At 33.3% G+C, this 26733-nt stretch overlaps 1 protein-coding gene across 6 annotated transcripts; it reads right to left on the bottom strand.

Moving 5' to 3' along the window:
* Positions 1-668: 668 nt before the first annotated feature.
* LOC123711665 (transcription factor cwo) lies at positions 669-24806 on the bottom strand. Of its 6 annotated transcripts, none has more exons than XM_045664337.1 (9): positions 24467-24806; positions 11512-11662; positions 10744-10927; positions 9115-9312; positions 7780-7974; positions 7057-7244; positions 5302-5439; positions 2880-2970; positions 669-2285 (listed from the first exon to the last, which is right to left on the bottom strand). In XM_045664337.1, the coding sequence occupies exons 1-9, from the start codon at positions 24517-24519 to the stop codon at positions 2092-2094; spliced, it is 1392 nt and encodes a 463-aa protein (XP_045520293.1). In that variant the 5' UTR covers positions 24520-24806; the 3' UTR covers positions 669-2091. The 6 variants fall into 6 exon arrangements, with proteins under 6 accessions (XP_045520293.1, XP_045520294.1, XP_045520295.1 ...); XM_045664338.1 differs by having other exon boundaries at positions 11536-11662; positions 24467-24804; XM_045664339.1 differs by having other exon boundaries at positions 9115-9279; positions 24467-24802.
* Positions 24807-26733: the final 1927 nt, after the last annotated feature.

The following is a 26733-nucleotide window of genomic DNA, read 5'->3' as shown; positions in this document are numbered from 1 at the left end:
TTTTTAGTATTACTCTACTAACGATATATGGACTTATAATGGTCCGAATTAAATGATTTTTATTTTTTAAGTCAAACTGCTTGCTAAGGCGTATTATAATATAAATGAATACTTAAACGACCCTAGTGCTTGGATATAAATTGCTCCAGTAAAAAGAGGTAACACGACTGAATCTCTCAGCTGCATTTCCGGGTCTGGGGCGATCGTCAACATCCACTACTGTTTTAATGTAAAGTGTGAACAAACCGTAATCCATGTGGTATCAAACTATTTAGATAACATTAGAATTATTTTAATTTTCTTATGTACCCAAGTTCACATTTCAAGGATCGTCATGCTCGCTTAAATATCATTGCTTGTGGCGGCGTCCATGCGTCAGGTGTCTCTCTCCCTACAATATGGCGAGGGGGCCGATGGCTGACCATGCGTCATACTCGTGAACGGGTGCTACTTGTGGTGACTGGTCGGACTTGAAGTTGTGTATGTGGTGATGTTATTTATTTTTGATTTTCTTGTTCGGGATATTGGTAATTTGTGCAACTTACAATTTGTTGGAGGTGCTTTCTAATATCTTGGCCTATTAGGATATACAATTTTCAAGGCATTTTAGTAACTTCAACATCAAATTTATGTAATTTGATTTATAGGTATGAAATAAAAGAATTATTTATAACAACTATTTTATAGTCACTGGTTGTCTACATTTGTATTAGTAAATATATTTTTTTGTAAAACTTTATATGGCTTCTATATACATAAGGGTCCAACAAGTACATAAACCCGTATACAATCAACAAATGATAACTTATGGTTTCCAGTAACAAGTTATATTTTTATAATAAATCTATATAAAACAAATTTAATCTATGACAATTTGTCAATACTCTACCAATTACTATACATTTGATGTAGGCATTATAGAGAATAAACAATATTGTAACATTTAAAAATGTCTAGATTACAATTTTCAGTATTCGATAATAAATTATGCACATCGTTTGACTATTTTACAGAGCTTTTATATACGATCGTATCGTTTAGTTTAGAAACTAGCCAAAAATGGGTGCAATATTTATCGCCGAATACATTGTAAAATGGACTTTTTAATTATGTATATGTCTTACAGATAAATAATGTTCAAAAATACGTCAAGCATCACCAGAGAACTTGACTAGGTACATTCTTTATATCACAGCCGAGACTAAGAACACTGAACGCCGCCTGCCAATTCTAACGCAGTCTTAACTTCACCTCCCACCAGAATATAATAAATATCTACGTATATCTTAAACATCTCTTACTTTAATTTGTCAGTTCAATTTACATATCTTATATTTTAAAATTAGAACTAAAATGTTATAAGTATTTATTAAAATAGAGATTTTTCTGTTTTTATCTAATTTGAGTACATTTGGTCTAAATCCAACATTGCCATTGTATCCGGCGATGAATTGTTTTAAAATGTTTAAATTTGGAAATACATTGCGATGACGTCATATCCTAAACGCGCTTACGAAATAACTTACTAAGGATATATAAAATAATCTAAAACTAGAAATGTCGCCATAATATTGGTCCCTTTAATGAGCCCGCCCATCGTGGCTGGAATTTTGACTTTGACAGAATACTTGACAATAATTATTGTCCTAAATAAACAATATCGGTTCATAATAAAATATTTTTTTTTTATTAAATTGACATTTCTTTATTTGTAGAACATCCATTTTAAATTCCGAAGTGTTGTTATGGCCCGTTATTTTATTAATCCTTGAAGAATGGACGAACATAAACTATAGAATATATAAAAACTTAAATACAATTTCGGTACCGGATATAAACGATTTTAATGACTTATTTATTGAAAAGCACTTTTCAACAATGGTGGTCAATGAGACTGCCACCAACACTACTACTTAACGCACAATAGACAATAGATAAGGTTTATATAGCAACACTTCAATAGACTAATTATAATATCAAAGGTTTATTTATATGTTTATATCTATATCCATTAAAGAACTTTTATTTAAATATGGAATAACAATTTTGATATATCTTAAGTCTATTTAACCATAGATTCAGTGTTGCCATCTACGCAGGCCTCCAATCACGCTCATTGGGCTCGCGTTTGACGTGATAATTAAGACAAGGCTGAAAATTGACGTGTATTGTGACAGGATGAAGTGGGGCCGAGAGTTGTACGGCACGCGCGTCTAAAACGTCGTACGGACCTAGATGTCGCGCTAAGCATGAGTAGTCCACGCTAAGTGGGACGTAGTATTTACCTGGAAATAAAAGTATGGTTAAACAATTTTAGAGCCTGCCTGCCTACAAATGCCAATGCCAGTTGGCGCCTTTAAGAGACGTTCGGCGTGCTTTATGCCCGACAATAAATTATAGATTTGAGTGTTATTTGTTAACGTTTCGTACTATTTATTATTCATTGCTGTTGTTTCTATGTATTCTTTTATCTTTGATTGTGTTGTGTAACTGTTAATAGTCGGTGCGAACAATTAATTATATATAAATGTTTGTGTGTTAGTAGCAGTAATATAATTGTTTTAAAGCCATTAATAATAAAATTGAATAACGTTTAAGAAATGTTCTTGTGCGTCAGAAGCCATTAAGTATTCCAAAATTTTATTTTCTTGAGAGTCACGTATAAAAAAATACCTTATAAATATATTGAATAAATTTTATTGTGATTATGTTTGAATAAATATATATAATTACATATATAAATATACTCAAACATAATAGACTGGCCTGCCTGGACTGTCATTTGTAAGTAAATAAGCGGAGAGCATCTGGACATCTAATTTTATGGCACTTATTCTAGCAGACTTTCAGAGTTTAGATTAATTTAAAAAAGCAATTACCAAGAGCATTTAGTGCGAAGACGGGCACAAACTGCGTAGGAGGAAGTGGTTTCTCGTACTGATGATGATGTGGTGACTCACTGGAAGTATCCTGTAATTTAAAAATAAACCTTAAATATATACGTCATTACACTTTATACCAGAGACAATTCTTTTCAAAACCGTAACATTTTAGCGATACCGAAGATTGCGTATTTTAATAGTTGCCAAATATAAAACATATAATAATAATAATAAAATAGGTTTATTCATTTTAAGTTCAATTTCATTACAATGTGTAAGATTCGGGAATCCTTTTAAGTAAAAAATATACCTGTGTCAGGGTTTCCAGCTCTTTCATAACAAACTTAGTTATACATTCCTTAAAATATTTAATTTATATATAATTTAGTTACATCTTCTATTATTTTTTTTTTCTTTTTTTGTTATTGATTTTTAACTGTTATCAACACACTGGAGTGCATAAGTGAGTGTGTGAGTGAGTGAGTCAGTGAGTGAATGAATAAAGTCTGTACTACATACTAGGCCTCAGAAGAAGCTCCAACTCTGCGTAGGGTATGTTCATGAGCCAGTCCTTTAGTCGTATTTTTAGATTGTAGACGGTAAGCGGGTAGATGTTAAGCAGCCTATTTAATTTATTATAGATGTAGTCTGCTTGCATATTGCGTCTCGCAAAGTCAGTCCTAACGGTCTGACCGACGACAACATCCCTATTTCTTTTTAAGAACCTACTATCAAATGGTAGCGCTCTGTATGATTTTAAAATTAGACTCAGGACATACAGCTTCCTAACGGAAAGTAATTGTCTGAGATGATGAAGCTCTTCCGATGGGAATCTGTATGGCCGGAATAGCATGACCTTTAATAGAGCCCTATGTCCCCGTTCCAATTCCAAAAATTTAACATATGCATAGATATTTGGCGGGCTTTTTGCACAGTAGTGCGTTGTGTCATCTTAGATTGTCAATGAGAGAGATGTCAAATTATACTGACTTAGACCTTACAGTTAAATTTAGAACGCCTTATCGTCCCAAACTAACTTATCCTCTTTATGACGTTCTTCCCCCTAAAGTCCCCCGTCCTTTAAGTGTTAAATGTATGTTAATGTTTGTGTTTAGTCCATATTATAGATTTTTATGTAAATATATAGAAAGCAATAGAATTAAAGTGTTTTATATATAAACTATTCATAAATAGTAAACAGAATTTAATAATGCGTTTACTCATATTTGTGTTGTCTGTGTTGTCTCAAAATTAACAATCGAACTTTAACTATTTTTTTGTGCATATTCAAAATTAACTTAATTATTTTTACCGATCAATGTCCTTCGTGTCTTCTCCATCTACACGACACTGGCAAAGTACCTCGTGCCCAGTTGGCATAAATAAAAGCCATAAACAAGAAAAAAAAACGCCTTATCGTAGATTATATTCAATTTATATTTTCATGAATTCGTTTTATTTTAAACGATTTAGACATTCTAATTGTAAAAGTGTGACACATTATATAAGAATCATCACATAGAAATGTTTTTAATCCTATTGGTAAATATGTACAATTATAAACGTCAATATTGCCAAATATAAATGTACATTTACTACCAGTTCCCAAACCCCGCCACTCTTTTTAATCGCCAAGTTTAGGTGTACATGGATTGTAAGGAATTGCAATCACGCTTCACCTGACAAGATTTCAAGATTCAACCTTAATTTCATCACAATAAAGTAAAATTCGCGGGTAAATATAATGAGAATAAAACACAAACCCGTAGTCCACCAGAATGTGTAAAGTGACTGGTTTTAATAAGAACTGATATCATACTCTTTCTTCATAGATTGACTTGTGTATAAGAACATGAAAAACACTTCTTGAACGGATTAAAGCTATGTATTATTATTAAAACTTATAGTTATTTACATAATTCTAAATTTAAATCTTTTTCCGACGTTTCGCGTACTTTTCAGCGTGCGCGGTCTCGGTGACTGAAGACAAAAGGTGTTGAATGTCAAAAGTATCACAGCTGTAGAGAAAGTTGTTTTATCTGTATTTAATGCCCCGAAGTTGGTATCGACTAAAAGATGCCGGGTTTTTGCAAAAAAAATAAAAAATGTAAATAACTATACGTTTTAATAATAATACATAGCTTTAATCCGTTCAAAAAGTGTTTTTCTTAATGTGTAAAAGCTATTTTAACAAAAGATTATTATAAGAAAATGACTCAAAACTCCATTTAGTGTAATACCTACTATTCTGTAAATTTGCTTACGCTTGAACGGACACAGAAGAGTGAGCCAAAGCGAGCTCAGAAATACTACAATTCGATAGGCACCGGTGGTAGTCGTTATGGCTATTGCCCATTGGCTTTATGAAAGGCAGAGTCAGGAATTGGACATGCCCCATAATGACTGATGCTCAACTCACCTGTGGCGACGTATCTCTGGCATCTTCAGTGGAGCCCGAAGCCGAGGTCGAAGTGGAGGGAGCTGGTTTGGTCGCGCGTCGCCTCTTGTGATTGTACACTTTGTGCGCGTGCGTAGGTCTCGCTATTTGCTGAGCCGCCTGTATAAGTTATTTATAATTTTCTTACTTTAGAAATATTTGCAATTCGAGAGTGGTTGTTGATGGTTATTATGATGGAAATTATTTTTTTGATGTGAAACATCTATAGCCGCGCGTAAAACCGATGTCTGGCGTGGTGACGCATGCCGTATACGATGGTATATATATACAGTCTATATGCAGTAGTGTGTACGGTGTGGCGTACATAATAATAATGTAATAATAGTTGTAGTGTAACTATTACCGAAGTCACTGATTAAACGAATTGAGTAGTCACGATTTGAAATAAATTCGTAAATTTTTGTATTTAATGAAAATAAATGTTTATTCAATAAATAGTCATCGATATCTGGAAAAAAATCGTAATATTTTATTTTATAATAATGACATATTTAGTTCCTATCACAATATGTTCTTTTCTGCATATTACTTTTACAAAATAATGTCGATGTTTCACATCTGCCAGGCGTCCCGTGATGGCTCAATTTTTTTTTAAATTATAAATATAGTATGTAAAATATATAAATTAAGATAAATAAGAAAATTTATAATATTTATTTAGAAATGAAATGTGGTTGGAATAAGGCGAACCGGCAAAAATATTTAACCTTAAAATTTATTAGGTTCAAGCATGTTAAGTAAAATTTAAAATAAATACAATTTTTGGGTGTAAAAATATTTTATTACATTTTTTTATTTTGTATAGGTAACTACATATAACATATATTATAAGCTATATATATTGGTATGATATGATAAACCGAGCCTGTATTTCCCACTAGATATATACGGAAACCCTACATATGACAATTTTTATCTGGATTTACCAAAATACCGCTTCACTCTAACACTAAGTAATTATAACTGGCAAATATTGAACCAAAGATATTATTGACGCCCTTATAAAAACAAAAGCAGTTCTGTTTTAACTGACTGAAGATAAATTTGCGGACGCTCCTCATCTGTGTACGCGTAATTAGGTCACGCTTGTCACGAAGTATTTAGTCTATGGTATCCAAAATAAACAGAACTTGACAGAGAAGCATTATTTTTATAGAAGTCTGTGCATTTGGAATTATCCAAAACAAATACAGCCAGGGGTATTGACTTGATGCTCCGTGCTAAGAGGAACGCATTTTTCATGCATTAGACCTACACCAGCTAGCTTTACCTCAACACCCGATTTTCCTCAGGTTTTTTATTGGAAAAGTCCGATCCGTTCTGCCGCTCAGTCGGAGCTAAGGTCAGCTTCAAATTAAAGATTTTCTGGTTCCTATGTCGAGTGGGAAAATCAAACTTTTAGTTTAAAACCGGAGATCATGGAGCAGGGAGATAATTTACAACTGATAATGTGACCAGCCTTAAGACATACGCTAGAAAATATTTCAAACTACAACCGCGAGTCTAAAAATGACTAGAAGCAACAATCATGCACCACTAAGAAGAATGCTCATAATTTCAAAACTACCCTCAAATCTCAATAGATGAAAAAAAAAAAAATATGACGGTAGTGCAATAAATACCGTCATATTTTATTTTTTTCAACTAAATGCATTGTGGGCATTCTTCTTCAATAGCTATATTTAGCGTATTAAATATTTGGGGAAAAATACATACTTCATTGTCTTGTGACCGGGAAAATCGCCTCTCTATGGAGTTCTTGAATTTGTAGGAATGCAAAAAGTCCTCCCCGTGTTCCGGCTTTCGCACTTTGCGAAGTGTTGGTGAACGCTTGCATCGTCCGTCTAGGGGTAGCGGTTGGTCAGCAATGGAGTTGTCGACTAACGCGATAGGGCCCACTGATACTGGAATGGTACAATGTTATTACTAAGTAAAAGACTTCTACTCTTAATGTTCCAGTGAATAGGCTTTCTCGATCTTACAACTTAATTATTATTATTTATATAGTAAAGCAAATGCAAGCGAGCCTACGGGACACCCAAAAAGGGTCGTCATCGCAGACCATAGACATCCATTTTTAGTGGGTGCGTTTCCGGCCTTTGAGGGAGGAGTATACTCTTTCTAAATTCTAATTACTCACATTATTATATTATAGGAAAATATCTATAGATTAACAACAATCTTCCTACTCACAGTTATTATATGTATTTAATTTTAAGTTCCTATATAGCTTTAGATTTTAACTGTGTGTGTGTTATTTAGTATGCCATTTTAAAACTTTTATGATTTAACATAATTGATGTGTATGTGTGTAAAATTTGTGACGCCATATTTTCTTGTATCTTTGAAGCAAATATGTTGTATGTGTTAAACACATGTTAGTAAATAAATAAATAACATTTCCTGTAAGGACGTATTATAGAAAAAAATGATACATACCTCTTTCGCACTCCATAGGATATGCCTCTATCTGTCTTTCCGGTTCAAAAGGCTCACGGGGGAATGTTGGTGGTGGTTCCGGATGCTGGATGACCCCTTTCATGGCGTATCCATGGGAACTGCCGGACGAGCTCGCTGTCTCTGAAGATGACCCACCCTGGGATCGCGGGACTTTCTCACGTAGTAACACCTCACCTGAAATAGTTTAACTTGCAATTAATTCATCGAATATTATTTTTTCATTTTATTATCGATATTAAGTGTAAAGAAAACACGTTTTCAACGGATTGAAGTTACGCTGTAAAGCACGCGAAACGTCGAATTTGTTTTTTTAATTATGTAAAATAGTTATAAGTTTATAATAATACATACAATCCGTTGAAAAAGTGTTATCTTTAAATGTGTAAAAGTTAATTTAATAAAAGACGTTATTAAGTGTCTTTTCATAAGTGTCACAGCGAGGAATTTAAAAATGTTTTCGAAAGTCCAGTTTTTATAGAACACGAGCAAATGGGCAGGAGGCTTTTCAGATATTAAGCGATACCGCCCATTTACAGTCTCTATAATTTTGATTTTTAGTATAATATATCAAACTTAAACTCAAAATTATTCATATAGTTAACCTACACCTAAGTGTAGTTAAAGTACACTTATAAACGTCTACAGAAAACATGATTCTAAACTTACCACATACCAGTTCGCAAGTCAAGGAGTATCAAATAGGTACATAAGATTATTAATTTAATTATCTGCTTATAAATATAATACTAAGTATTTTAATGTTTCGAAAATAAACGACTTGTCTGTCTTCGTTGAAATAGTAATTCTGGTTGAATGTTAATAATATTTCAAAGACTTAAAAGTTAAAATCGTTGTTGTAATTGATGGTCTTTCGTCTATAAATTACTGTTTACATTATTAAACCTTTAATTGTTTTCTTTTTTTAGTTGTGTTTCTTTATAAAAGAGATATTTGCGAAATTTAAGGACACGACTATAATTATATGTTGTATATATTTTGTTATATATCTTGTATTTGAACTGTGCCTGGAGTTTTATGTTTTATTATATTATCTATGTCCTTCTGTGTGGTTCAAGCAGGGAGACAGTCTTATTCTGTTTTTCTATATTTCTAACTTATTTATTATGTGCTTTAAAATGGAAATATTATTTGACAACAGTTTCGAAACTCCGTTACTTAATTGCAATTACTTATTAACAGCAGAAATAAAAGCGGCAAACCTAACAGCGCAGACAACGGCTATAACATACATCTTATATCTATAGCTATATTCACATAGGTACGTTACTTTTAATATATAGAGACAAGACTAACCTTTGGTTACACCTTCACAATGCCTCTGCATATGCGAAGCCAGTTGCACGCAGAGGCCGTCCGCGGGCCCGAATCCCTGAACCTCCACTAGGAACCTGACAGCCTCCCCTACTGCCTCCTGGTATCCCGCTTTGAAATGATCCTCCACCACTTGCCGTTCAGCCGCTACAAAACAAGCCACCGCGAAGATGCATTCTTCTGCCGGCAGACTCTCGAAAACATTAGTGTCCTTCAGTGTTATAGCTATCATCGCAGTTACACTCGCTTTAATGTATGTAAATATGTGTGTATATTGTATTTTATATGAATGTATAAAAATTACATTAGTTGCGCGACAACCTTTTAAGGTCTACCCTCAGATTTCTGAATGTTTCACGATCAAGTATTATTATACGCTTGAAGTTTATATTTAGTTGGGTTCGATATAAATTGTATAGAACCGTGAATAAAATAAAATCTTTAATATAGTATCCCCAAAAAATTCAGACATTTTGATTCTCCCTAAACTTGGGGGGAAACCCCCAAGTTGGCAACACACACGTCATGCACGTGACGCCGCCACCGGGAGCGGTAACTCTATGGTTTCGCGATTCTTTTGTTTAATTTTATTATGTGATTATTGTAGTCTGTACTTCCGAGCGTTTCACTTCTGTCTCACTGAGCAATCTAAAATGACCTATACCAATATCTAGCTCTATTATCACTAAAGTAGTTGGACCCAAACTATGTTTATGTTGAGACAAATTGGTGTCTTTTAAGGGGAGTTTTGAAGGTGTATAAAGCGAATGTATTATACGAATTGCAAAACACGAGTGCTGCCAATTAAATTGTAGTAACCTCCAATCTGATTATGTATAGCGTAAAACAAAATCTAGAATAGAAAATTAATAAATTTAAAGCACCCGAAGAAAACTAAGTTTGCGACAGTCCGAAGTCCTACTAAATACAGTAATTCCGCCTATAACACGGTTCCGCGTTATAGGTTGACCCCATATAATATGGGGTTGTGTACAAATGATTAGACATAGACATAGCATTTACTACGAACGAAACACACACACAAGATAATAATAAGAATTAAAAAAAAGAAAGAAAAATAACAAAAAAGACGATTTTTTTTTAGATATAAGGTACATTTAAAGTCCACAAGTGTGTGTGTTGTGGCCTGGCCTGGCTCAGCATTATGCTGTGGAGCAGACGTGTAAAAACAGCGCTGGTCCCTCAGCCAGAGACCACAACAGTTAGATTGCGCTTCAGACGCAACAAAAGACACAGAATGTAATAATAATAGTAGCAGAAAAAAATCATATTTAACATTTATCGTTAAAATCAAATATTAAGAAAAACATTAATGTTATTATTGAGATAAGTGCGTTCAAATCATTGTAAATGTCCAGAAATATAACGTGTGAAATCCCCGCGTTATACGAGGGACTGAAATCGCGAAATATGAAAATTAGTTATAAGAGTACCGTGTTATAAGGGGGTTTACGATATATGAATGTTTTTTTAATTAACGGGGTACCAAACCTGTGAAACACTTCATTATTATCGAAATATCAAAAACACTTATTAGAACTTTAATATAAAAAACGTCTAAAGACCCGAAATGCAAACAAATATACAAACCATTGACTCGATCCTGTAGGAACTTCAGGTGTCGGATGGCCATCTCAATTATCTCAGTCTTCTCAACTCTGCCACGCCCTTTCTTCAGATATTCAGGTGGAATGAGTCGGGAGAGGTCAGCGAGACAGTTGTTCATTCGATCACGTCGTCTCTTCTCGATGATGCGGTGTGACATTGGATCTTGCTATTGGAAATAAATAATGATATAGAACTTGGTAAACTATTAGAAATTTAGGAAACCAATTCATACGGTGTTGGGTGTCAATCCTGAGACCCTGGTGCTTTGGAGTCATAGCTGTGAATCAATGGATGTTTACGTGTGCTTCTAGCATTCGAGCCGTAAAGGATAACTTCATCAAAAACCCGGATCAAGCATTGTGGAAGGATTAAAAACATCGCGAGGAAACCTTGCCTTAGACCCAAAAAGTCGACGGCATGTGTCATCTAACACACATCGACACATAAGGCTACTAATCTACTTGTCTATGAAGCATTTGCAATATGCAAAATCGACGGATCATAGCGAAAATGCACCTTCATCATGAGAACACCGCACAGACTCGCCTACACATACCATCACACAACAAAGCCAAATTAGATATTACTTAGTTAAATGTATTTAATATTTTTATTGTTTTTTTAACCTTTTGTAAATGTATGAACCTATTTGCAAGTAAATATTATGTATTCCAGGATATTAAAGGAGTTAGAGGAGGATTAAAGGAGTTCCTATTAAAGGAATTAGAACAATAGGTATAACAATAATACATTGGGCAATCTGCTGTAACTTGCCCTTGAGACCTTTCCCTTCTTGAGGTAGGCTGCCGAACCAGCAATGTAGTCTCCTTCATCCTCTGAACGCGCTGAGAAGTTGAGCTGATCACCACTTGGCCGACCGAAGCCGTCGTTAGAATTGTAACTGGAAAGAATAATTTTCTATGACATTTGTTTAAGTAAAAAGTTTACATTTCAAAGTTGAACCCAGAGAATATTTGGAAGCAGTAAAACATCACGACAACGTCAACATTATAAGATATAATGTTAGGTATAGAGCAGTATTGGCCTAGTGGTTAGAGAACAAGAACAGAACAAAACCCAGACCGAATAGGATTATAGCGCCACTGATTTATTTTTTATATTGTGTTGACGACTGACAGCATCTAATCAAAAAGCCTGTCTCTATGTAATCTGTGTAAGGTGGGTATACGCTATATTAGAGACTTAGGAGAACAATTTTGTCAGAACTCTGGAAGTGAATTGAATCCGAAAGTACCGTTGTAAGGCAGCTACTAAATAACGTTCCAGACCTTCAAAGTTCAAAACAGTCACGTGGCGTCGCGTTGCGGAAAATATGAAAAAAAAATGAAATATTTATAGCCAGGTCAACGTGGATTTTTTATCATTTGACAGTCTTCACATTTCATCAGATATTTCCATATAATTAGATACATAGAGACAAATAGAGTTTAAAAGTATTTCCTTTAATTTCGTTCCGTTTTGAGTGAGATTTTCGTGGGTTACAAGTACATATGCGCTAATTAAAGATTTAAGTTGGCGCCCGATATTACTGGTGACGAGCGAGCCTGAGCTTTTCTCGCTCAACGAATTAGTATAGCAATGCTGTTAAAGATACACCGCCACAGAGACCTAACTTTTAAAATTTGTTTTAATTTCTTATTTATCAGTTTTTAATCAGTAAGAATATTATAAATATGACTATAAAAAATGGCTGAGTTAACTAGAGTTAGTTTCACTATAGTTTTAGACAAAATTATAACCGGTTTTATAACCAAGTAGGTTTTACTGTGATATGTAAATCGCTATATTTTCTTCCGTTAACACTTCTAATATGGCATCTATAGATAGTAAAAATAGCGTTGTTTTATTTTCAGGGTTTTGGTGTTTATATTCATAAATTCATATTTATGAGGCTGTTGCGCCGCAAACACTCTCGCACACGTGAGCCCTCCATGTGACTTCAAATTTTATTTGTCGTGATAATACAGGGTTGCCACAAACTGTATTAAAATCTATAAATCTCGTGTTTGTGGTCTCACGCTTTCACGCGTTGTACTATTCTGTACTCCAAAGTTCTGTGGGGTCCAGCAGGAAAAATGATACATTGAAAAAGGAATTAGATTGTATGACCTCAGCGTCAATGACGCCGCTACCGTACTTGCATTAAAATTTGTCTATTTCATATTTTTCAGTAATTAATAGATATAATCAATAGTTCCTTTAACCCCACTAGATTTCTTTCCACTTTGTTTACACAAATAAAATAGGAAAGGCAAGCCTACTAAGCATTATAACCGTAGTGCCCGAGTATTATTGCGCAATATATTAGTTTTTAATTACTTTATCATCACGCAAAATGTGATAAAGTGTGTGTTGTTTGATGAGCGTTACCCGCCATTTTTCAAGCACAGATAACAACACTTAAACACAGAGACAACTAGACATAGTGCCAGTTTTTGACGGCCCGCACGTGTCGATTTTCTATACAATTCGTATACTACATCAATTCTATTTGTCTTTGCTTCCGCTTACCTCTAAATACAAAGCGCTTCTGAAGGTTTCCTCTCAAAAATCTTTAATTTTAAGTATGTAACGGCGACACAAAATATAAATCTTAAATAAAATTTATCTTGATAAGAATACATTTACTTCCAAACTTTTCTTTCTCTTTACAATTATTTCTATTGATTCGTTTCTATGACGATCATTGACATTGATAATTGCGACAGATAAAAATCACCATTGTCAAGTCAAATGTCTACCGTCTGTCAAAATCAATTTCTGACGTACGAGTCCCATTTCTTAACGACAAATGAACTTAAAAATATCAGAGGACACAGAAGGCTGATTGATCTCTTTATAGAAAAATAATCCATGAAATATGACTAGAGGAGGTAAATATGTACACTATACTCCCCACTACATTAGTCCTCTATATATAAATATACCTTATCCAATATTTGCAAATTAACGTGTCATCGCAATGACCTTCCGATAATAAATTCACGTGTTCGAAAATGAATTTAATATTCACTCGCAACAACACGTGACCACGATAAGCCAAATTGCACACTAAAAGCGATAATATTGACACACAGGTGATAATAATGATAACAGTTCGTCGCTGGGATTCTATATTTATACGGGTCGTAGTTTTAACGGCCGATAATATTTCTAGAAAGCAACTCCCGATGTGTATACAAATATGACAACAATTGTTTACTAGTGAAGTTATATTGCATTTCAATTGAAAAATTTAAACAATTTATTTACTTATTTACAACGCACTCGCGAGCATTGGGCATTGAGTGTCCATGGGCGGCGGTATCACTTAACATCAGGTGAGCCTCCCGTTTGCCCCCTTTTTTATAAAAAAAAAACTTAATTAACGGATTTCATACACATTAAAGAATTTTGTGTAAGTGTAATTTACTTATTAGAATAAAGTGTTAAGTGTTTTGTAAATATTATTATAATTATTGGTAATTCTTTGTTATTATTATTATAATATCTATAATGAAATGTTGTAGAGTGATAAATCATGGGCGGGTATTACCAGTATCTCATTACGCTGCGATATTGAGTCAAATAATTATTTCTTAGCGCATCAAGGCACCATGTAACAATTTTAATGATAACGAGCTCGTACTTTGCACGGCTGGTGGTTTTATTAATATTTTGGAAATTTATAACCGCTTTTATATTTTCTCCAGTTTATTTAATTTGTATAATATATAAATATTAGTTTTATTATATATATTATAAATAGAACTTTTGCATTTTTTTAAATAAATTAAAAAGTATACCAGGCGCCGTCAATCTTATCGTGAATCACGCGCATTCCTTGATTGTATCATTTATTTCGATCGAAAATTGATGGACTATTGTGCAATCATGTCGTCATGATTCACGTGCTTCACACACTACTTCTGAGGAAGTATTTTTATGATTATTTAAAAAAAATACTATATTTGACTCAAAAAAACATTACATATTGTGCTTACATTCTAAAGGTTGTAAACATACAATAGGCAACGAAACGTTGAGATACAATATTCATTTTGGTTAACCTTATACATAATATACTTCTATAGCCTGTATCTTAAACGCTAGTTCCTTCCAGTATCAATAAGAAGTTGTTTGTCATTAGATGTTTATTAATTTTATTGTTTATTAAACTAAATGAGGGTAGAATCTATTTAAGTTGTTGCAATGGGTTAGAACGTAGTAAGTGTGAACTTAAATTAAGATTTTTAAGTTATGTCTTCTCAGTTGTAACAATTGATTTCAAACATATAAATATTACAAAAAGCTAAATACAAAATGCCAAATCGAGAATTTGATTCGCAGAAGGCTCACCTGATGTTGATGCCTCCTATGGAGACACTAACACTACCAGAAGGTTCGCTAGCGCGTTTCCGGCCTTTTAAGATTTGGTACGCTTTTTTTTATTTTACAAGCGGCAGACGGGCAGGAGGCTCATCTGATGTTAAGTGATACTGCCGCCCATGGACACTCGAATTGCCAGAAGACTCGCGAGTGCGTTGCTGGCATTTTAAGAATTAGTTCACTGTTTTCTTGAAGGACCATAAGTCGAATTGGTTCGGAGATACTTCAGTGGGCAGCTGGTTCCACATAGTGGTGGTGCGCGGCAAAAACTGCCTTAGAAAACGCTCAGTTGTGGAACAACGAAACGGACGTCAAGGTGATACGGATGGTATTTCGTATTCTGCCTTGACGTCCGATGACGAAACTCAGCTGAAGGTATAAGTCCGAACAACTGTTTTCTTGAAGTCGAATTGGTTCGGAAATACTTCAGTACTACTACTTTAAGTTATTTAATTTTTAACTGTCAAAGTTATTTATTTTTAAATAACTTTCTCATTACAAAATGATGTTTTTTTTTAATATGAGAAACACGCTGGCTTTCGGTCAGACACGGTTAAACGTTTTCGACGCTGCTTTAATTAAATCAAAATGCTAGCGACTTGATTGAATATCGACATTTAATTAACTGTCTAGAGATTCAATTAACTCCCTGATTTAACGTCTTTACTGCTACATATGGATAGAGTACCATATATCTTTGCAACAATGAAACTTCGCGTTTCATACGACTTGTACGAGCCAAGGCTGTACATTTTGCTCACTCAGGCTTTCTTAGTTTATAAGCGTGATGATCCCTATGTACGTGCCAAGGTTCGTACATTCTTGCTCATTTACAAGCTTGACAAATTCCTATGTTTGTACATGCCATGGCTGTACATATCGATCACTTATAAGCGTGACGATTTCCCAAATCGTCGGAGTTACGTCCCGAGAATATAGCCCGACGCAGGCACTCTCTTCTACATACAGTTATTCGTTCATAGCGATTAACTAAATCATGGGAGTTACACCCCGAGAGCATAGCCAGACGTAGGCACTCTCTTTGACTGTTAAATTGTATTCATTCGGTATATAGCAATTAGCACGTCATTATTTCGCTCATATTCTATTGTAACACGCGAGTGGTAAATATAGAGTAAATCAATAAATCTCTATTATTTGAAGCATCCCGTTGACCCAGGAACCGTACACGACTCATAACTAATGATAGTCGTGAAATGCAACAATAGTGTTTATCCTAACAATAAGTAACAAATAGCTTATTTAGAACTTATGTAGAACTTATCCGTACATTGGGAAACACACCCTTAGACTAGCATCCACCACATCTACCATTTAAGCGGCCAGATTTTTTGGAGTTTACTCCTTAAGAAACGATTTGAGTTATAAGGCCCGGTACGGAAATTTTGTGAGGAGTAAAATCAAGTGTAACACGAAAAGTTGAGGCGTTACGTAGAGAGAGACAAACATATATATCTGTAGGATTGAACGTGTAAAAGAATGATTCCATCTCATTCTCTCTCTAAACACAAATTATTATTATTATTGTTATTATTATTATTTATATTGTTTTGTAACATACTTTATGTAATACGCTTTATTGAAGTGATATAAATAATCCGAATAATTACAGATATATGTTTGTTTCTCTTATCGTTTTAGCAGATGCGTTCTTTTAACCTGTTTTTCTATTCGATATATATCATAATTATCGTTCGTAGTAAACTCCAATCGTGCGTCGTAGCTGACACACACACACACATTTTTTTTTATAAGAACGTCTAAATCAATTCACTTTGTTGAATATAGAGCATGATTTGATTAAAGAAGGCTTTATTGAAAGTCTTACTTTGCCGATAATAAATAAATCAATGGCGCTACAACCTTTTTAGGTCTGGGCCTCAGATTTCTGTATCTGTTTAATGATCATTTGTTAAACTAATAGACAAGTGATCAGCCTTCTGTGCCTGACACACGCCGTCGACATTTTGGGTCTAAGGCAAGCCGGTTTCCTCACGATGTTTCCCTTCACCGTTCGAGCTAATGTTTAATACGCACATTGGTGCACACCCGGAGATCGAACCTTCGACCTCAGGGATGAGAGTCGCACGCTGAAGCCACTAGGCCAACACTGCTCACTTTTCCGATAATAAAGCCAGTATTTTTTGTAGCGGTTTTGTTTTATTTAATTACCTTTAACTTGATAACCTAAAGCAAACTAAAGGCCCCTTAGTATATGTGCTAAGGCCCCGAATGCTGTCTTGAACACTATCGACATATATGTTCGCAGAGTATACAGTAGCAATATTATATATTATGTATTTAATAAATATATATATATAATATTTTATATATTATTTATTATATATTTCATTATATTTTTTTCACCATTATCCCTTTGGCATATAAGGGCATTTGAAGTTGGCCCTAGAAAACATCTGTTGGCACCACTGCCTAATTCTAGTCTTCATCTAGTCTATTCTAGGGCTCATATTTAGCACTCATTTTTAGGTGGTTATTTATAAAATAATTGTATTTTTTTAAGTTTATCTTTTGGAGCGTTAAGGTAAAAGATGAGAGTAATTTTTTACGATGCGCGCGCGCACCGTCACAAAACACCGACAACCTATAGCTTAGTTAGCTATAGTCAACTTATAATTTTCAAAAAAAGTTACCAACAAAGTAAAAGTAAGAACATCTACGTATGTTTGTTCACTGAAGATTTTCCGAACCAATTCAACGTAGGGGTCAAGAACAGAGTGAACCAAAAAAGGCCGGCAACGCAATCGCGAGCCCTCAGGCATCTGCGTACTAGGTAAGTAAGGAGGACACAACGAAGACATAATTACTTATAATTAAATGAAAAAAGCTACAAGAAAATTATAAAAATGGTTTGAATTTAATGTTGAAACACAGTTCTAATTTAACCCCCATATTTTTAGATTTAAACTCGGATTAACTCAAGTTAATTTATTCAGTCAGCGACCTAAATGTGACATTCGCTTTAATAAAGCCTTGAATGCAACTTAAGTATTTTATTGTTTACTGTAATTACGGTAGATTTACTGTAATTTTCCTTTTTACCAGTTTATGGGGCAAATAGGTGAGGTATAGGCTCTTACTGGTTGAGGCTATAAGCTTGAGGTAGAGGCTTGCCGAGGTTGCCGTCAAACCTCTGCGCCTGAGTGGAGGAAGTTGTGCGGCGCTAACACGACCTTCAGAATCGAAGAGTGCGACTGAAGATGCTGATGTAATGGAATTACTATGTTATTTCCCTAATACAATATTGTTTTGATGATTAGATTGGAGACCAGACTTTTTAACATAAAATTTAAACAATTTTAATTAGTTATTTATAAGAATAAGGAATTTAATTTTTTCTACGAATATCGCAATACAGCGAGGAACTGCCAACATTAAAGGTACACTGCCACAGGGACTCTAACTTCGTTTTAATTTTTTATTAATATATTTTTAATTAATAAAATTACTATATCGTTTCAGAATAATATAAATATTGTATATTTGTGAGTTGGAAATAAATATAAATTTTATTTAAAAAAAATCTTTATTAACGTGATAGTTTCTTTTGTCTGTCTGGTCTGTGATAGCTTAACTTAAAAAATTAAAATGTGTATATAATTTTTTTAACTTAATAGACCTTTTAAGTCAATAATACCTGTCAGGGTTCCAGCTCTTCCATAACAATTTTTTTTTGTTTTTTCAAGTGTTTACAGCATGTTTTAAAAGCATATTAAGAAAATGTAATTGAATATGACCAGGTGGCAAAGTTTTTTACTGATGTGATACCACCGCCCATAGACACTCAATGCCAGAGGGCTCGCGAGTGCGTTGCCAGCCTTTTGATAATTGGTACACTCTTAAAGGACCCCAAGTTGTCAATAGGGAATACTTCAGTGGGCAGCTATCCAAGTTTCCTTCGTCGCCTATATCGAACATGATGTGCGACAATATGTATTTGTACGTGTCCTATAAATAATTAAACATTTTACGTAATCTACCGTTTTCAACCGCTATTTGTTCGATAGAAGCACGGCTCTAGAATGATAGGCACGTTTACAGCCTTGTGATAGCGTCATGTTTACACACGTGTGCAATTTAGGTTATTAGATGTATGACGTAAACTGTGTTACGTTGTGACTCGTATATTATCCCCATTTTCCCTTACGATGAGATTGAGACGAGACCTGGTGGCCCTGACCCTTCCGATTCCTCTAGAGGTATAACGTCATTATAGTCGCAGATTTTCCGTTCTTCGAGATTAAACACAAACTGTACTTGGAACCCTTTATATGCCATAATTTAATAGTTTCAGTTTTATTCTGACACGATTTTTTGTTTCCGAAACACAGAGAATCGAAGGCTCATAAAGAATCTAACCACTAGACTAACTGAAAATTACTTAATAACTTAAACGCGGTCTGTGAGTTACTAAACAAACCACTATCTACGCATAATAACCAAAACAGCCGTATTACACTTTTCACTAAAATAACTTCAAACTTTTCACGCTAAAAGAGACGGAAAAGCACAATTTATGCCAGACATAAACGTAATCCAGATGAATTTAAAAACTATATATATATACATTAATCATATTAATTGCTATTAAGCCCGAAAAATATGGTTAGAAGACATAGAAGCGAGAAAGAAAGCCATAGGCAAAGCGGTAGGAGGCCTACACCGTGAAGGGGTTCCCAGGAATGGTGCTGAAGGATGTTAGGATATCGGCTAACAAGAAAAATTGAGATTAAGTATAATTTACATTTACGAAAATATAACTTCATACATACATATTTATAAATTTTACCTGCGTATTAAAATAATCTAAGAATAAAAAACACAATAGTAATATGTTACTTATAACTTATTATTCATCATTTGTTAAATAAAATAATGTTAAATGAAAACAGAACGTGTTAGTGGCGTCAAAAACACGAGCACCGCGCACTGCCACAAATAAAAATAATAAGATAATTCAATTTCTCTATTTATCTCTGGTCTAAGCGACCTTTAAGTATAGATAATCCTATGTTTATTTATATTTGTTTGCTGTGATATGTGTGACCTTTAGCCTCGTAAGCTTGCTCTTTTACTAATACAATTTGTTTTAAAGTCCTTTGTACGATACTACGAAATATATATATACGAAAAAACTATCGTGTTCTTTTGAAAATGAATAAATGAGACAAAACGTTAACTAAACTTATATAGTAGGTTCTTTAATAACTGCTAAGCTGATGTAGAATACAGTAATAATAATATTTTGATAAATCATAAACTCATATCGACCATAGATTCTGTATTACGTGCAAGCCGTCTCATCTTTAAGCGCGGCGCGGCGGCGTGGGTGGACACGTGATTACGAGTCACGTTGCAACGCACGAGGCGTTGCGAAAACTTCAGCGGTGTGACGTAATCAGCCAATAACGCGGGAGCGCCATTGCATTGCGCATTAGGGCCGTAGAAATTTTCATGCGAATCTTTCGAAAGTCAAGGTTGAAGCTTCGGAATATTCTAGACGTTCGAACACAATTCTATTCTTGTATTAATTAGAATACACTGGATTGCATTTAAGAGATAAATACAAATGTTTTTGTTATATAATAACTAATAATATTACGTAATTATTAGAAATTAACACGCACGCTTTGCTTTGGTTGATTTTTGCAGAAATACAATTTATAAAACTCCTTCATTTTAGAAAGTGAAATGTTTCTTTCACCATGTTTTATAATATATTTTTTTATTACTTTGTTTAGTTTGAAATATACACACGGCCTTGCCATTTTCGACGCGATGACTCATAAAATGTTGTGTATTAATTATATTTACTTAAAGCTAATTATAGATTGGCAGATAATCCACTAGTGAGGATTAGTATTCAAACGCACGTGTCGGACGAAATGGTATTTATACTCGTTCTGTGGCATGATTCTGAATAGATTTGTACATATTTCGGCTCGAACTTACTTTCGGCCTGCAATTAGCCGAATGCGTCTAGTCGACAAATCGAAAATAAAATAAAAATGATTGGTACATTTTTATTGTAATGTTCTGTTTTTAAGCAACCTTAGAATTCAAAAGATTGTTTTACCATAGATAATGGGTATTTACTAATGATATATGAAAGATTGCAAGTTGAGGTTTTTTATAATCTGTAATAAGTTTTTAAAACTTTGAATTATTTTCAAACTACGCACAAACACTTGTGTTAGGCACAAGAGGCTGCTCACCTACTTATACAAAAATGGTAATAAATAACGCTAATAATAATAATAAATTTCGTAGAGTAACTCTGAAAATAGATAAAGCGAAAAAAATATGTAGCGATAAAAAATCTATTTAACTAAAATATTATAAAATAAAATTTAAATCTTTAATTATTTAAAATAATGATATAAAGGAGGAGGAGTATATCACGTCACGTGATTTTAATCGTAATTAACAAGAATTATTAAAAATATTGAGAATGGTTATAAGTCATCATGCCTTACACGCTCGTGATATCCACAAACAGCAACACAAGGTCAGACATTTAATTACGCCTGTGCTAGATAAGTTGTTTATCCTTTAGAAAATAGGTCTCGTGACTTAGAAGGCTTAACTTTACTTGATCTTTGTACCAATAAATCAAGTATAAATACAATATTAACTCCATTCAGAGACAAAGTCACTGTCAAATCTAACAGATGTCAATTTGATAGATGAAAGTTCCCGCTGAAATTTGTAATCTTGTAATCTTTGGCTTATTTTTGAAGCGAGGTAGATAATGTTTGTTTATAAAAACAATATTTTATAGAATATAAACAAATTAAACATTAATATTTTAAGAGATTATTGTGAATAAGACCGTAAATTTCTTGTAAATAATATAATCTGTTAATCAGACATAATTTTGACAGATGAGTCATCCAAAAAGTATTGGAAGCAGTTTTGTTTCGTACAAAATATTATTAACATTTCGTTCAAAATCGTTGTTTAATTATTATTAGCCCATTAATATTAGATCCGCGTCGGAACGACTAAATTTTACGGACTCCTAAGTCTAAAGAAAACACGTGACTATTAATAATTAAAACAAGGCAGCGAGTCGACGACCATCCAAGGTTAAACAGTATGTATGATATTCGTAGTGTCCCGGTTTACGGTTCCATACTTATATAAATAAAATACCGCCATAATTTTTCCGGGATAAAAATTACATTAAAAACTAAATTTCAACCTCAAAATAACACATTATATTTTTCCGTACAAATAAAAATATGCATAGATTAAAAACATTTTTCATCGTCATTTTATTTAAATTTATGAAGCTTTCCATTCAAACAAACAATTTAATGACTAAGAACATAATTGATCAATGACATAAGTCCACGATTAGAAAATAGGCAGTGGAAATGTTTTACACTTAAAAATACGGTTGTCACGTTTTCAACCATGCTCTTTACATCTCTTTTACACGCGTAAATAATCATATATTCCCTCTCTCTTTCGCTCTAGTGTTGAATACTTTATATCGGATCACGCCACGTCAGTCGTCACAAAATATACAATTATTGATTTAAATTTCAAACAAATACACAGTATACACTAAATACAAATTTTAAAGGCCTAAAATACATAGATGACGCCTAATGAACGCTTTTTATAAATTTGAAGTAATTGTAAAATAATTAATAAAGCATACAAAATAAAATGGAAGGGAAATGCAGGTACTCTTCGTATTATGTTATATCCGGTCGATTTCATTTGAGTCAGGCGATACGTAAACGTGACACTGATGTGACTGTGTGCGTAATGTCTATGTAAACAGAACTGTTTGTGAGCGTGGTCACATTTCGCGCGGCGTGTGGACTGTGGAGGCCAGTGCGCGATAGACGCGTGCAGCGCCCCCTGCCCCGCTTTAATTCAAGTCACGTGTTTCACTTCACGATGTCGGCAACTGGCTGCTATTTTCGCTTGGCACTTTCGCCACAGTCGCATGTTTCGGTATTGCATCAAAAATCGATACCAAATCCCAATATTTTTGTTTCAGGGATGATAAATTTATTTTGAGGTAATTTACTACAATAAAAACAGCAAAGACGTACTTAAAACTTGAATGAAGTGCACGTGTTGCAGCAAATTATTGCAATTTAATCAACTACAGAAATTTTACAATTATGAATGGCACTGGAAAATTCCACAAGTTTAATGTCAATATCATGACACATTCTATCTGGAAATTAATATTGTAAATTACGATTTACTTTAAAAAATAGAAAAAAATTACGTAAATTATATTAGAAATAATAAAATCTGGCATCTTCGACGACAAATATGAAAAATAATTTTAGTATTGGCATGCCATAATTTTAACTGTAAAAATAATTGTAATATTTGGAAAATTCCACAAGTTTAATGTCAATATCATGACACATTCTATCTGGAAATTAATATTGTAAATTACGATCAATATACTTTAAAAAATAGAAAAATTTACGTAAATTATATTAGAAATAATAAAATCTGGCATCTTCGACGACAAATATGAAAAATAATTTTAGTATTGGCATGCCATAATTTTAACTGTAAAAATAATTGTAATATTTGGAAAATTCCACAAGTTTAATGTCAATATCATGACACATTCTATCTGGAAATTAATATAGTAAATTACGATCAATATACTTTAAAAAATAGAAAAATTTATATAAATTATATTAGAAATAATAAAATCTGGCATCTTCGACGACAAATATGAAAAATAATTTTAGTATTGCTATGATTGGTCATTTTAAGTGTAAAAATAATTGTAAATATTATTGAACAACCCTGACTATAAATAAACTTAATTGGAGTGAGTTAAAACGTATTTAATGCGATTAAATATTATACTTCAAGTCAAGAACGTTACTTACGTTCTTGACCACGTAAATATTTTATTTTATTTTCATTTTATTTTTTGTTGAACTAACAACTTAATATTATCAAAAGTTCTGTGACTGTCTTTACTTTTTACGCATTTAGTAACAACCGCTAATAATAAGGTATAGTTATGAGGTATTTCTAACAGATATAGGTTTCTCAAACGGTTTGATGTAAATAACAACCAAACACCAAATTTATCTAAATAAATAGCTTGTTCTGTAACAGGTTATGAAATTTGTCCAGGCCAAAAGAAAGGAAAAGCAATGATTTAGTATCAGTTCAATAAGACTTCTTGACATTTGGGTGGTTTGTTTATAGGATATCCTATGTGTATCAGATTCTTAGCTAATTTGACAATCAGTTAAATATATAAACAAATTACCTGTCATATTTAACGGTATGCCCGTTCTCCTCCCAGTAATGCCGGGTTTCCATAATAAAATCTTTTCACAACAACAAAATTATGTCACGTAAAACACGAATCTCACACAATCACTTAAAAAATATGTCACATTGTTTTTTGGTATAACACAGCACAGCACACATATAATCGTGGCAATATGTTTAATTTAATTAAGGTTAAAATAGTTTTTGGTTGAAAATAATTTTCGATAAAGCACGGAACGTAACAAACGTGAAGGCCGTGCTACGCTCGACGCGGTTGTGTTTCGCGAGTCGCGAGACAAGAATTGTCTTGGTAAGCACCGGCCGGCGTCATGTGACTTCACTGTATTGCACGAGTGAAGAAATGTGCACGTTTTATGCTAACGCCATACAATATACTAAAATAATGGAACAATTTTTGTTTTTTCTGGCTTACATAATAAATATTTTTAAAGTTAATATAGTTTATAATAGCTTTAAGGTGTTCCTTTGCTATTTTTTTTAACTCGGCCGTTTTAATAGTGGAAAACATTAACGTAATTTTTTTCCTGATTAGACTAGATGATCGTTTTGTTTTAAATAGATTTAGAAACGTAACTTGTGGAATTTTTTTTTAATATGTTAAAACAAACCGGCTATTGTTTATACATTTACATCTGATGCTTAGTGATATCGCCCATCGACAGTCTCAACTGTCAGAGCTCTCATGCCAGAGAGATAGCGAGTGCGTTGCCGGCCTTTTAGTAATTGGGTGGTCTCTTTTCTTGAAGTCGAAATCGTATGAAAATACTTCTGTGGGTGATGGTGGTGGGAGATGTGCGGAAAAATATGGCTAAAATGTCGCTCAGCTGCGGAACGAGGGATGTCGTTTTAAATTTAAGTAGATAGGTAGGTCTTTCATTTTTTTCATAAGGCATTTCATATTTTAAGATTAATAATTAAATTATATTAAATAATTAATTAATAATTATCCTAGCAAATTCGTATAAATGTTATATGAAAGTAGCGTTATTTAAAAAATACTTTATTGTCTTTGTCTTTCTTGTATTGTCTTTAGTTACGCGGTTAAAACTATTTAATATATGTCTAGATACATAGAAGGTAGCTAATAAGTACCAATCTTAAGTACCCTCCTTATATTCGAATGTATTCCTAAACAACTAAAGTAATGTCTTTGATTTAATATTTAAATGTATGTTAAAGAAGTTTGAAGGTGGAAAAGACTTGACACGTTAAATCTTGGCTGTCCGGTGTCTTCCATCCATCCAGCCGTGGTTCAATCCGATGTGAAGCAATTAAGGAACAAATTTGATTTAAGGATTTCGGTTAAGGATTTACTAAATGTACTAGTTATTTTATAACTGGCCGGCTGAATCCCTAATAAAAATTACATTTCTAAGAACGTTATCTAACTTTGAATTACATGGTACAACAAAATATCCAGAAATTTAAGACCCCAGACTTTTGTTACCTTTTTTTTCTCATAGGCAAAAAGGATATTTTCGTGCCTGGCTCAATTCATCAGTCATCGACTGTTTGGTTTTGGTACCCTCACGATGTTTTCCTTCACTGTACGAACGAGTTTTAGATGGCCGGGGATCAAATCTCCGATCCATTGAACCCAAGGCCAACACTGGTCACCTTCACAATAAAACAAGATCGAAATTGTAGTTGGAAGCACCATTACAGTGCGGTCATCAGACCTAACTAAGAATCCTTTACAAGCCACGCTCGCTTACACGTGCCGGCACGTGGAAAGGAATTGCTCTTATGAATCATGAATCAATGAACAAATCAAACATAGTTAAGAAAACAATTATCATCTCAATACTGATTATTATTTATTCTTGCTTAATATATATATAAACTAATAGTAAAGAAAACCTAAACTTGACATTGGGGCCTGAAGTCCTAGACAAGTACAAAATTTAAATTTCTTATAATCTAAGAGTGAAAACATAAACAAAGAAACGAAAGAGAAAAAAAAAATGTGCGTTCACTAGTGTACAGACGTAAGAAGTGAAAGTAATTTATGACCTTATTTTTTGAAAAATGATCTACTATATCCAACTATACAGAAATTGGTTAAATAAAGTTAAATACTCAAGATAAAGTTTAACAAAAGGCTTTTATTATCATAGACATGAATAAAAATAATACAATTATTTCATTTTACCTTATTGCTACTAAGGTTATAACAGAATTTCATTAATTGTAATAGAATTATTACTATCATTGTTATCGTTATTATATATTTTTGTTATT

Source organism: Pieris brassicae, chromosome 7, assembly GCF_905147105.1.
Source record: "Pieris brassicae chromosome 7, ilPieBrab1.1, whole genome shotgun sequence".
Lineage (NCBI taxonomy): Eukaryota > Metazoa > Arthropoda > Insecta > Lepidoptera > Pieridae > Pieris > Pieris brassicae.
Note: the sequence above shows the minus strand (reverse complement) of the source record. Positions and strands in the feature narration are given on the sequence as shown.

What these genes read in the sequence shown, in the direction of transcription:
- LOC123711665 (XM_045664337.1), bottom strand. Translation starts at nt 24,519, where the DNA reads ATGGAAACCCGGCATTACTGGGAGGAGAACGGGCATACCGTTAAATAT. An exon ending in CCCGGTCACAAGACAATGAA is followed by an intron (nt 5,440 to 7,056) that starts GTATGTATTTTT and finishes TAACTTATACAG; the next exon opens with GCGGCTCAGCAAATAGCGAG. An exon ending in CTTCGCACTAAATGCTCTTG is followed by an intron (nt 2,286 to 2,879) that starts GTAATTGCTTTT and finishes TTTTATTTCCAG; the next exon opens with GTAAATACTACGTCCCACTT.